The sequence below is a fragment of the Hemitrygon akajei genome, chromosome 17, assembly GCF_048418815.1.
Source record: "Hemitrygon akajei chromosome 17, sHemAka1.3, whole genome shotgun sequence".
Lineage (NCBI taxonomy): Eukaryota > Metazoa > Chordata > Chondrichthyes > Myliobatiformes > Dasyatidae > Hemitrygon > Hemitrygon akajei.
Genome location: NC_133140.1, coordinates 45,743,019 through 45,756,527, shown reverse-complemented (window position 1 = coordinate 45,756,527; position 13,509 = coordinate 45,743,019). Strand labels below are relative to the sequence as shown.

Here is a 13,509-nt window from a genome sequence, read left to right as displayed (position 1 = left end):
TATTTTATTTTATTGTCTTACTGTTTATTTCTCGATTGCTCTGTAAATTTACTAATGAGCTATTATGAATGTAGTTATAAGGGGGTTGATCTGTAGTAATTATTTTCACGGTAGGTGAAGCTGCCGGAGATGATCACGAGGTACTTGCTCTTCGGTATGAAATGCTCAATCTTAAATCATTGATTGGATTTGCTGTTTTAAAAATGGTTGCTGTAATGGCAAGGTTATATTTCATTAAATTTTGGATTGTGGATGTCCCAGATTCCTTATCTCTTTGGTATCTCTCATTGGTATGCATTAGCAGGAGAAATCATCTTCCCTTTTCAGTATTTACCTCTGGATTGTTGGGAATGTGTTGGAATCAATGGCAGTGTTTCTTTCAATAACAGCCTGGCTTTTTTTAACATGATATAGGACAATCACCCTGCATACTGTATGCTTCCTAACACTGTTGAGGTGTTTGGACCTCACAGGGATATAGAGTATGCTGTTTAATTCCAGCCAGTCTGGCTCAGGTTTTGTACTTGACTTCAAGGTGACAGATGTACATTTTGCATACAGCTGTGTCTAACAACAGCCAGAATGTACTCTTAAATTTTAAAATAACACTTTAAATGCTTCCATGAATAAGCAAGCTACTAAAGCGTATAATTAATGGAGAGGGAACTTGGCTCTTTCCATTCAAGCTCCGTGTGAACTTGACATTAGAATTATATTCATAAAAACAGGATTGACTAGAAGATGCTTTAGAGGTGTTAAGATGCCATTGCCCTTACTGTTAATGGTCAAATGTTTTCTCTGCAAAACATAGAAATCTACAGCACGTTACAGGCCCTTCGGCCCACAACGTTGTGCTGACCATGTAACCTACTCTAGAAGCTGTCTAGAATTACCCTACCGCATAGCCCTCTATTTTTCTAAGCTGCATGTACCTATCTGAGTTTCTTAAAAGACCCTATCGTATCCGCTTCCACTACCATCGCCGGCGGTGCATTCCACGCACCCACTATTCTCTGTGGGAAAAACTTACCCCTGATATCCCCTCTGTACCTACTTCCAAAAAGATGATGATATTTTGTAGAGAAGTTTGAAACAGTATCAAGATGGTTTACAACTTCACTGACGTGATAAAACATTGGAGCTTGCACATTTCCCAAATGGTTGCACCAACCCAACGGCATCTTCATGCTTTTGCGGAGGTGTTCACAGGGAAGTGTTTCAGAGCTGAGAGGACTATAGGTGACACTTGCCGATGTGCGTGGCCACCCTCCAGGCCTTTGACCGCTCTGTGCTCTGTGCTGGAGTGCCTCCAGCCCCCTCCACATGCTCGGAATGACCAGTGAGGCAGAGGTTGCAGCTGGAGTCCATCAAATGAGTGAGTAAGGAAAATGAATGCGAAAAGTGAGGCAGTATTTAGATAAATACAGTGATAGGGACTGCACAGCTAGGAGAGCTGCTGCCTCACAGTGCCACCTGCTTGGGTTTCCTCTGGGTGCTGCAGTTTCCTCCCACATTCCAAAAATGTGTGGGTTATTGACCACTGTAAATTGCCCTAGTGTGTAGATGAGACATAGAATCTGGAGCTAGTTGGTGGGACTATGGGGCAAGTAGAATGGACTATGAAAGTATTAGTGTAAAAACGGACTCATTGGGTTTTGTGGTATATCTCTCTATGATTCTATTCTATCTCATTGGGGCAGTTCAATGTGACCCTTTTTGTAGCTGTTCATTAAATGGGATAGGTGGTACTTGTAGAATTCCAATATGTGCCAGTACGAACCAAAAAACATATCCTTAGGTATGTTGGTTGTTAATGCAAACGATGCATTATACTATATGTTTTGATGTACATGATAAACAAATCTGAATTTGAAAAATGATGGCAACAGGAATAGTTATACCATTATGTGTGTTTTTTGAAAATGCGGCCATGTACGGACGTCAACACTGCATGGAAGTGCTTGGTCCAGTTCCTCTATTTGCAATTTTATCTTGAAATGGTCAATATGAAGTTTCTGAGATTTTGGCAAGCTGTATACAACTTTTTTAAAAATTTACTTTCTATAGAAGTGCATTATACAAAAAACCAAAAGACTTATTTATTATTTTGGCGATACAGAGTAGAATAGCCCCTTCCAGCCCTTCAGGATGAGCTGCCTAGTAACCCTCAATAATTCCAATTTAACCAGAACCTCATGACAGATTTGGAATGTAACTTTAATCAGTTGTGAAAATATGTGATACGATACTCCCTGTCTTTGTTGCCAGGAAGGAAAGGTTGCAAGTTCTTGAATTGAGAGTTTATTTGGTGAGAGACTGGTGCATTAGTGGCCCTTTTGAACTGTAGAATGAGCGAAAGAAACTTCAAAATATTGAGCTGTAAGAACAGATGTTGACTCAGTGAAACTCCAGCTTTAATGCTATGCCTTGTACCTGGTGGCTGTATTTAATATATATAGAGAGTGTAAAGAAACAGTTCATCTCTGGTCGTCTGCTATACCTAACACAGATTTGATTTTAGAATGGAGGAGAGAGACAATCAAGAAATTGTGCTGCAGCTTTTTTAAAAAAAAGTAAAAGAGTAGCTCCTCTGCTTTTACTTCTGGCCATATCAATCACATCTGCTCTGGCTGAGATCAGTGGTGTGTTATAATCAACCAGCTGTAGGACTGCTTCAACAGAGAGGAGTCGTTCCAGTTTTTGCTTCGAATTGAAGTGGTTTTTTTTAAAGCTATAGGTGAACTGGTATCACTCCCCATTTATTACAACAGCAGAGTTGATACAGTAATTTTCGTGATATAAAGTTGGAAATTACTAGTGGTAATGAATGGTTGTTAAACTCCTCTCTGAAAAAATAAATTTGAAGTAGTTTCCCTTGACAACGGTGTGTTCTCCAGCTGGGTTACTGTAATTATACCGTTTTTCTATAGTGCATTTTGCATGAGTTCTCAATTTTCATAGTAGTTGTACTATAAATGGGAAATATAGTAGTTTAATTTGTTTTTGTTTAGATCAATATTAAGAATTCAAATTTTTATCATGTCTTCACATTTGATAATACAATGGAAAATTACATCAGTAAACCACTTTTATTGAAAAATACTCACCTTTTCCCAAGTATTTTAATCAAATTTTGCAGCATCTATCACACATTTAGATTGAAAGTTTATGTGACTATGGAAACTATGTCACTATACCTAATTCCACCCATCTTGTTTTACAACAATCACTTTCAAGTCTAGGTGGTACATTTATTGATGTGAACTGTGTTTGAAATATTCATCCAAAAACTGGAAAAATGGATTTGAAAAAATCATTACTGCAGATTAAATTATAAAGATAAAAGACTCTGGGCTGTGTGTGTGTGAGTTCTTAATGTATTTAAAAGTTTTAGGCCCTGAAGGTGGCAGTTTTTTGTATCATTACTCCTTAAATACAAATTAATAATGGTTGGTTCACATAGCTGTAAGTAACCCCAAAGAAGCATGTTGGGAGTGATTTAATTTTAGCTTTGGAGATGGGTGGGGGGAAATCTTCTTTGATCTTCAAAAAAAAGTTCACTCTTCTGGCTAGCATAGAAACAGTGTTTAAATTTTAACTTAATGAATTAGTTATTCTATTTAATTCTGTCTGATCTACAGCCAAAATGCATTTTCTTAGCATGAGAATTGAGAATCAAAGAGTTTCAAGTGAATACGGTCAAATAAAGCATTTACATTTACAGTTGCTTCCTAATAGGATAAACAGAGGATAATACATAATTGGCAGTTCAACCTTAGTGATCCAGACCATGATCTGCAATACATGTAACATAACTAGACTTTTAAACTAACTTAAAAAGTGATCTTTTTCACACAATTTTGTCATTATAACTGAAAAAATGTTTGTAATAATGTATTTTACTGGATATTTAGAGCTGTAGCTAGTTTTCACAAATCTAAAGGAATGGCATTTTTATGAAATTCTAAGATGTGCAGTTCTGATATAATGAAATTGAAGTTATGTCAAGAAGTAAACATATATCATCAAGGCCATTAAAACTGAAATAAAATGGAAAATATTGAAAGTATTCAGCAGGTCAAACAGTATCTGTGGAAAAGGAAACAGTTTAATGTTTTGGGTCAAGACTGTGTGTTAGAATTGGGAAGGAGAGTTAACAAGTTAGTTTTCAGTGACTGAGAAGGTGGGGGAGATTTGGGTGGAACAAGAGGAATACCTCGAATAATGCGTGACATGATGTGGCAGTTAGAAACATATTACTTTTCTTTGTCTGTGCGATGTGTTTCTAAATGCTGAAAAGGCAAGGGAGGGGAATATCTAATTAGTTATGAAGTCTTGTTTGAGCTGGCAGAGATCGCGAAGGGAAGTAAAACACTATTCTCAGTGCAAATAACCTTCTTAAATTCCTTTGCCCAGTATTAATATTGTATATAGTGATGATATGGATTAGAGTTTGATTTTATTTTGTGGACTGAGAGTTATTCCACATTTGTGTTACAATCAAAGAATTACTTGCAGCCAAGCAATACCTGGTTTATTCCCGCTGGTGCCCATCTGATTATCAGAGACAAGACAACTGGGTGCAGGTTTAGTTAAATCCATTTAGAGTACACAGATTTTGGTGGTCCCTTAAAGAGAGTGTGAAGGGAAAAATGTGCCTTTACAACCCAGTGGAATGGCTCTAATGCAAGCTTATAAAATGTTCAAAAGGACCCCAGGAGTCATGTTCCATAGAGTGCCAAATCCTTAAGATACAGGAGCAGAGAGGAGTCATTCAGCCTATTAAATCTGCTCCACCATTACATCATGACTGATTTATTATCCCTCTCAGCCTTATTCTCCTGCTTTCTGCTGGTAGTCTCTGAAGCCCTTAAGAATCTGTCAGCCTCCGCTTTAAATATGCCAAATGATTTTGCCTCCACAGCCACCGGTGGCAATGAATTCCACAGTTCACATCCTTCTGGCTAAAGAAATTCATCCTCATCTCTACTCTAAAGGGGTATCCTTGTATTCTGAGGCAATGCCCTCTGGTCTTCTACAATTGATGTGTCCCAATTAACCAAAATCCTCTCCATTCTATCTAGGCCTTTCAATATTCAATAGACTTTTGGGACAACGTGATTTGGTCCCATCCAACTCCTTTCCACGTCACATTGATACAAAGAACCTTTGACAGAGTTACTGTACCCTGACTCACATTTTGCAAGAGCAATCCACTGAAAACATTAAAATTACTTTAAACATCAGATTTCGATATAATTCATTACTTGTATGCTTCCTGTGTACCTCTCAACTCCTATTGTGCGGGTTTCTTTTTCTTCTAGCTGTCTTCCTTTGATAATGATTCAGTGAGGATTAAAGGAGACTGTTGTAAAAGGGGATATGGTTTATTTTTCATATTTTTGTGTCTAACTGGATTACAAAGCAAGTTTAAAAATATAGCTTGAGGAAGAGGCTTAGTGCATCATTCCAGAAAGAGAAGTTTTAAAAACCAGATGTCTGTTACGAAATTTAGAAATTTTCTGTTAGCTTATCATGTGATCCAATGTATATGTACTAATCAGCAATGAGTTACTAAAATATCCATCAAATAATCGTAAACTAGGCATTCATTTAACAGCATTTCCAAACAAATCTGTCATTTTTACCAAGTGTACATTGTCATACAATGCCGCTGTAGGAACCGTAGGGCATCTTGTCAGTGACTTGGAACATAGCAGTTCTTTTTTTAAAAAAGTTTCTCCGAAAATTTTGTGGGGGACAAACACTGAGAAGTTCAACACAGAAGTTTTCAGAAGAATGTAAATTTGTGATGAATAAAGCCAGGTTTTGAGCTGCAAAGATTAGTAATGCGGTTGCAGCAAGATACCACCCAATCAGGGGACTGCGTTCATAATTGGTTATGTTTCCATATCTCATGCGTGAAATGGATGCAGAATAAATTTAATGAAATATATTGAAGTTTTGGGTTTGTAGATACACATGTTGAATAAGAAGGATGATTAATACTGTGGCACAATAATTAGGATTTTACTTTAAGGTCATACACAATGAAATGAACTGAAACCTCACCCCAGTAAGCTGCCACAGAGCTTATCAGTCTTACTAGCCAACGATTGCAGTTGGAGATCTATTAAATTAAGGGTGTGTCTAATTCATCTGCCTCAGCTTTCAACTGACAAAATTGTTCAATCTGTTGGCAGGTTACCAAAATTAAATCTCTTTTTCTTGTGCTTTGCATAATAGGCATTATTTCTGATAAATTATTCATAGAAAGTAAGTAATGACTATTATGTAAATTCAAATATTTCTACTGTATAATAATTAAATTATTAAAGACTGTTCATTAGAGCACAATTGTTCGCTATTGCTAAAGCCAGATATTGCCTTTCTAGACCACCCTGCATAATTGAGCCTGTAGCAAATCAGAACCAGATCGAGATGATAAAAGCTAAGCTGTGCTTACGTTAACCTGGATTCATTCCAGTCGGCAAGGTTCGCTCGATTCTCTGCAGCTCATCACGGATTTAACTTTTTACTTCTTCGGGAAGACCCTACAGTTTGGAAGCAACATGCTAATCCTGGGATACCTCATTGCAAAATATTAGAGGGAAAAAAGAGCTCCCTAACATATCTGGGGATTTCAAGATGGAACGGTCCTGTATATTTGTTACATTACAAGCTGTAACTCATCAACATTCTCAATCTCCTCATTATACTGCCTGCTGTGATCAGGACAGTTTTGTGAAATGGCCATTTGGCAGTCCTGATCCCACAACGTTTCTCTCTCTCATGCTGAAACAATAAAGCAACTGACTGGTTTACCTTCAAATTGTATTGTACTCAGTATATAATCAGCAAGCCATCACCGAAACCTTTAAACTTGTCTAGCAACCTGCTAAATGTTATATCAATAGTGCAGTTCTAGCAGCAATTTCAGTGAAAAATGTTCTTGGTGATAGAGCTGTAGTGCTAATCCCAACAGATGTTGGGCTGAATCAGTTGAAGACTTCAGACAGGTGTCTCTGGTGCTCAGTTCCTCACCTCAGATTAACTTGGACTGTTAGGGGAAATATGAATATTCTGACTAATGTGTGCTTTCTGTCATCTCAACATCTGATTCTGTGCATAACAGGTTTTTGGGTCGAGCACACTGCAAGTTCCACTATATTATGTCTAATTGCTAGAGTTCCCGTGGCCTTGCTAACAATTTGAATTTTCTCTGCAAATTTCTGTGGGAGCAGAAAAGCTCAAGGTGTGCTTGATGAATAGGAAGTCCTGTCCATTCACAGAAAATAATGGAGTGTGCTGTTCACTTTAAATGTTACCGACATCACTGAAGATTAGTGAAGAGCATTAGAGAGCTCCTAGGCATCGCTTACCAAAAGAATGGGACTTTGGCATGGCACAACAAAAGTAAGTACTGTATGGAGTTTTGCTATGATTGATCGAGCGACAAGGAACAAGAATACTGACTCTTTGGGATGCATTTTAAAGAAACTGGATGAGAAAGGATCATATGCATGATAAAGGAGACAATGAGAGATCAGATTCATTGGAGACATAAGAAACTACAGATTCCAGAATTCCAGAATTCCACACTCAGGGTCACTTGAAGCCATGGGAGCAGATGGTGGATGGTTGTATAAGCTGGGTCTTGTAAAGACCCAACACAGATGCCTTGTGCAGGAAGGCACAGAGTCGACTGTACTTCCTAAGAAGGTTGGCGTCATTCAATTGGCGTCTGTAGTGAGATGCTGAAGATGTTCTATAGGTCAGTTGTGGAGAGCGCCCTCTTCTTTGTGGTGGCGTGTTGGGGAAGAAGCATTAAGAAGAGGGACGCCTCACGTCTTAATAAGCTGGTAAGGAAGGCGGGCTCTGTCGTGGGCAAAGTACTGGAGAGTTTAACATCGGTAGCTGAGCGAAGGGCGCTGAGTAGGCTACGGTCAATTATGGATAACTCTGAACATCCTCTACATAGCACCATCCAGAGACAGAGAAGCAGTTTCAGCGACAGGTTACTATCGATGCAATGCTCCTCAGACAGGATGAAGAGGTCAATACTCCCCAATGCCATTAGGCTTTACAATTCTACCGCCAGGACTTAAGAACTTTTTAAAAGCTATTATTAATGCTTTTTGAGATAGTGATTTAGATGCATATCATATTTTTTACTGAGTTAAGTATTGTATGTAATTAGTTTTGCTACAACAAGTGTATGGGACATTGGAAAAAAAAGTTGAATTTCCCCATGGGGATGAATAAAGTATCTATCTATCTATCTATCTATCTATCTATCTATCTATCTATCTATCTTAAAGAGGCAATGGCAAAGCACTTCTGTAGAAGACCATAATCATGAGACCATAATCATCTATATCGTATAACACAGCATATAATGATGCTGATGGCATATATGTCACCGCATACCACCCTGAGATTCTTAAATGAATTCCAACAACTGCAGTTTCATTTGTTTTCCTGAGCAATGTATTGTTGTAGGGGAGATTAATCACCAAGTGATTAACTGTGTGACTCACACACACAATTACCATGTGTAGGATGTTAACTTCCATACTACCTCACTACATGCAGCTGCTTGGGCAAGTCAAGATAAATGCGTAATAGAACTGACTCCTTTGCACTGCCTCACCCTGATCAAACTGGAGCAGATGATGTGAAGTGGGAACTTCTGGGCTTAATGGTGATTGTCAAAGATCTTGATAACCTGTGAAGAGCTCACTTTTGAATGTAATTCATCACTAGTGCCACAGTGTGATAGAATACTACAGCACAGAAACAGAGCATTTGGCTCAAATTGTCCATGCTGGCCAATTTCCCCATCTAGATCAATCCTATTTAGGCCTTATCCCTTCAAACATTCTCATGTGCCTGTCAAAGTTTAAATTATATTATTGTATCTACTGACCACCCTCTGTGTGAGGAAGTTGCTTCTCAGGTCACTTTTAAAATCTTTTCCCTCCCACTTTATCCTCTCTAGTTTTCAATTCTCTTTCCCTGAGAAAGACTATTGAAACTTGCTTTAGTGATGAATATTGGTTGGGGAAATAGATGGGGCTCAGCTGAAGTTGGATGCTCAGTAACCCCTCCTAATCATTTTTGTTGTAATTCCGACAGATAAAGCAAAATAGTGCTTATGTTATCAAGTAAACAAGAAGAGTACTAAACTGGATTGTTTAAATATTTTAATATAAATAATTATGATGGCAAGACTACATTCTTCAAGAGAATACAGGTATCTAAAATTCAATAAAAGGATTTGGACAAAGCTATTTGGCTCTTCGTGTGCTATTATATGAGCAAGAATGTGGATCTATTTATATACAAATCTCCCTAATCCATGTCCTTGGACTAGGGAAGACAGAAGTCAGCCAGGGTTTCTGCTGTACTATCCAATAGCATGTGAGGTCTTGCCCTTTGGGTGAGGTAATGGAAGATTTTGGTATATGTCAAATTGTATCCTGGAATGAGTGCTGTCTTAGCAGTGTGAGAATGGTGTGGAAAAACGAATCAGTTTACAGTTGGCCAACTTGTATTTGTTGACAACTTTTAAGATTGTTTACAGAATTGTTTAAATGACATTAAAGTTGCTTACTTGATGCGTTAGTGCCACTTGGACTTCCCCTTTAGTGCTGTTGTTAATCCTAATGGTCCCCCAGACTGCAATAATAAATCCATTGATCAATCTTGTGACTTATAAGAAAATATAATGCCCAAATTTTTTTCTATAAGGAAATTAGAGAGTTACAGTTTGAAGGGGTTGATTAACTACATTTAAGAAGTAAAGCAGTCACTTGTGGGTTCAGGAGTGAATTATTGATGAACAGTAAGTATCTAGATCTCTTTGCTGGAGAATTAGAGACCTTTAAGCTTTAATTTCTTAACTTTAGATCACAGATGAAATATAAAATCTACTGTTTAGGAGACTCGTTTCAGGACTTGGTAAACATTGTCACAACAGTACCATTGAAATTTACGGGTATCCAGGGGCTGCCTTCTAGATTCTGTCAATGATGTTCAGGGCTGTATAGTTAACAATACTATAGAATACACTTGAATATTTGAGCCAGCTGCATTTTTAAGCAACATGCTGAAATGTAATGAATTAATAAATAATGGGAAAAATAAATGTATATTTATTTTTAAATGCAAAATATTGCAAATGATTTAAGTTGAGAAAATCTAATCTTTTAGAACAACAGGAATTATATTGCTGTGGTAAGGTCTTGTAAGATTCTGCAGAACAAAGTTTAGAAAAATCATCTGGAAGGTTTGTTAGTCTTGGTGAAGCCATTGTTTTCTTGAAGTGATTTTGTGTTTCTATGTATACTGTCAAATCATTTGGAGTGCTGAACTCAGGACTCGACACTTGATCTAAATCTAATTGAAGTAATTATGGAACTTCGGAAAGTTGTTGCAATATTCTTTATACTGTCTGCATTGTGCAGATGATGAAAGGGTACTTTTAATGAAAGACCCAAAAAATATGTGAGGAATTGGAGTATTGGTTAGGGTGATATATTTGTTGCATTGTGAGACACAAGTGGGACATTTATTTCTTTTGTGTTTTCTATGATAAACTCTTGACATTTGATTCTTAGCATATTTTGCAATGTTTTGTAGTAGTTTTATATTTTGGATATTAGCATTTCTAATTAGTATTTATATTTTTATCAGGTTTATGTAAAATGCATAAATGTACATTACCGCTGTTGAATGTATCTATTGAAATGATCTCTTGGAATGAACCTGACTACTAATGCAATCTTTGATTTTGTCGTTTGAAGTTGCCCTGCCTCCGGAGACTACGGATGGCTTCGTCAGTGCAAATGAGAAGAAGATGGAAAAGGGGGCTGGACAGACTGGCATGAAGAAACAATTGAAATTTGAAGTGAGTTATGTCTGCTTAACAATCTGTAACATGTATGAGTCAAAGATCTTGGTGGTTTTACTGTGCTGGAAACTGGAGGGAAATGTGAGTAATTGAAGACATTTTATCATTATGAATATTTTATAACTGTATTCACTCACACATTATCCAATTTATAATCTGGAAAGGGAAAAAGCAAATTTGTTAACTGCTTCATTTTTAAGATAAATTCTAAATGCTAAAGATACATATTCTAACTTCAGTTACATATTGAACTATGACAACAAAATATTGCATCAGGACAGTTGATGTGCTATGGCTAATTTAGATTTTGCCCAATAATTTGAAACTTCAATATAAATAAATCCAGGGAGTGTTAGACAGCTGTAACAATAATGTCTCTTCCATACTATCACTTGAGATGTAAAATGAGTCCCCTTTAATTCTGTCAAGGCAGAATCTTAAAGAACAAAGATACTATTCTTTATTCAAAGTAATTCTGAATAATTTAAAAGAATACATGGAAGACCTGTATTAATGTGACTCATTCCATATCCTTTTCAGAATATCACAAATCCCTTTATAGTCAATGCTCTTGTGTAGCATAAGAAATAGAGGCATCAATTTCTATAATGTTGTTTCTACAAACAGATTTATGATGAAATACAATTCAAGATGGTGAGATAATATGTTGGGGAAAATACTACACATCTTCCTCTATCCCACACCACCTGCCTTTGCTTCTTCCTTGGAGTGGTATCATTGGGTCCTTTATATACCCCAGAGAGATTCCAGTTCTTTACTTAGAGCGTGACTTTTTGATTTTGTTAAAATTCTTGCAGTGGCCATAGGACTGACTTTGATGGCACAAAACTACTGAGTCATGCCAATGGCTTTTGGGACCACATGGCAAAGGAAGCCATTGAAATAAAACTAAAAGAAAAGAATTTTAACAAAGACAATAGTTTCTATAAATAAGAAATGGAATTCAATTGTAACGAAGGTGGGAAAGCAGAAACTTGATTGGTTGTGGACTAATCAATCAGAAGGAACAGACAACGAGGATATAAATACCACCGGACTAGACATTCCCTGGGATCATCCATGATGAAGATGGCAGAGTTTGTCATTGAAACAACGGTTAAAATTAATACCTGTTCCCAGTTGGAAGCCTGAGAGGAGAAATTGTCACAAGCTGCAAATATTCAGTAGGGCAGTCAGCATTGGTCGAGAGAGAAACATGTTTAACATTTCAAGTTGATGTTCTTTTATCAAGACAAATAAAATATTCTCAACCTGTAAAATTAACATTACACTTCCTTCCACAGATGTTGCCTGCCCAGATATTTGTAGCATCTTCTGCTTTTATTTAAGCGGACAAAAGGTCAATTTGTTGTAAGAGTAATTGGGAAAAGCAGAACAAATGTAAATAGGAGAAGCAGGACAGAAGCCCCCTGAGAAATAGAGCATAGACACTGGAAATTTGAAATGAAAATGCTGATTATTTCAGATTGTTGAACTCATTGCTAGGTCCAGAAGACTGTAAAGTGTCCAGTCGGAGGATGAGGTGCCGTTTCTTCACTTTGCGCTGTGCTTCCTTTGGTGGAAATCGCAGACAGATTTATATATTGGAGTGCAGAGCTTGGGCCTTAGTCAGCTGAATGATCGATGAATTAAAGTTAGAAGAGCTAGAATTCCAAAGGAAATCTGAGAATCCTCTGAATTTTCTGACTGAAAGACATAAAGGCATGTGAACTTACTAATATTTCCCAAAAGATCCCTTGTGACTCCTAGGCAAACCTGGCCATATTAAGGGTGGATTCCTTCCGTTCATTCATCTCTACTCCAAGTGACATGAAATTTTACTCTTACTGATTTTATTTTGAAACATTTTCTATACACCTCATAGACAATAGGAGTAGACTTCTATCACAAAATGAAACACTGGAAAAGGAAACTGGAGAGGGAAAGGAAAAATTAGATTATCTTTCAGAAGTTACATTATAAGGAAGCTTACAATAATAGGAAAATATAGTGAATCTGTTATTTATGTCTTTGGCTCACATTTTTTCTTGACTATGTCAAGCATCAGCAATTTACAAAATTAATAGATATATTTTAAGGATATTCATCAAACAAGTAGCCTAGTTACAGGCTATGGGAGGTGTGATTTGGTGAACTCGCTTTCAAACTTTTCACTAATGTTTGGACTGAAGGCTTCTGAATTAACAATTTTCACCACTACTGTATCTTGCTTGGGTATTAGTATGCATACATTTACCATCTCTTGAGAACACAGCCAAAATTTTGGACATGGCCAACTCCTGCTAACCGTAAATAAAACTGAGAATTACCATCAGAGTCGCACCATAAACTAAGTTGCAATACTCAAGAAGCCGTTAAAGCATTGCGTGAGTAAGAATCATATCATGATGGTGCGTATTAAGTGATGACTGGAGTCTTACATGCATGAGTAATATCCTTGTTCGTCAGCACACCTGCTTGCCAAATACACTGTATTTTCCTCTTTAGATGATACACCTTAGTGTAAATCATAGAGAAAAATGGAGAAGTGTCAACAGTGGTAGTTACATGGCATTATTATTGTGTATGATCAA

General features: G+C 37.1%; 1 protein-coding gene across 1 annotated transcript in view; it reads left to right on the top strand.

Annotated features, from left to right (window-relative positions):
* The window catches only part of nkd1 (NKD inhibitor of WNT signaling pathway 1), a 99,582-nt gene that overhangs the window by 63,421 nt on the left and 22,652 nt on the right, over positions 1 to 13,509 (top strand). Inside the window, exon 5 of the mRNA XM_073070036.1 lies at positions 10,809 to 10,912. Coding sequence (XP_072926137.1) covers positions 10,809 to 10,912 — 104 coding nt within the window. The remainder of the gene's footprint in view (positions 1 to 10,808; positions 10,913 to 13,509) is intronic.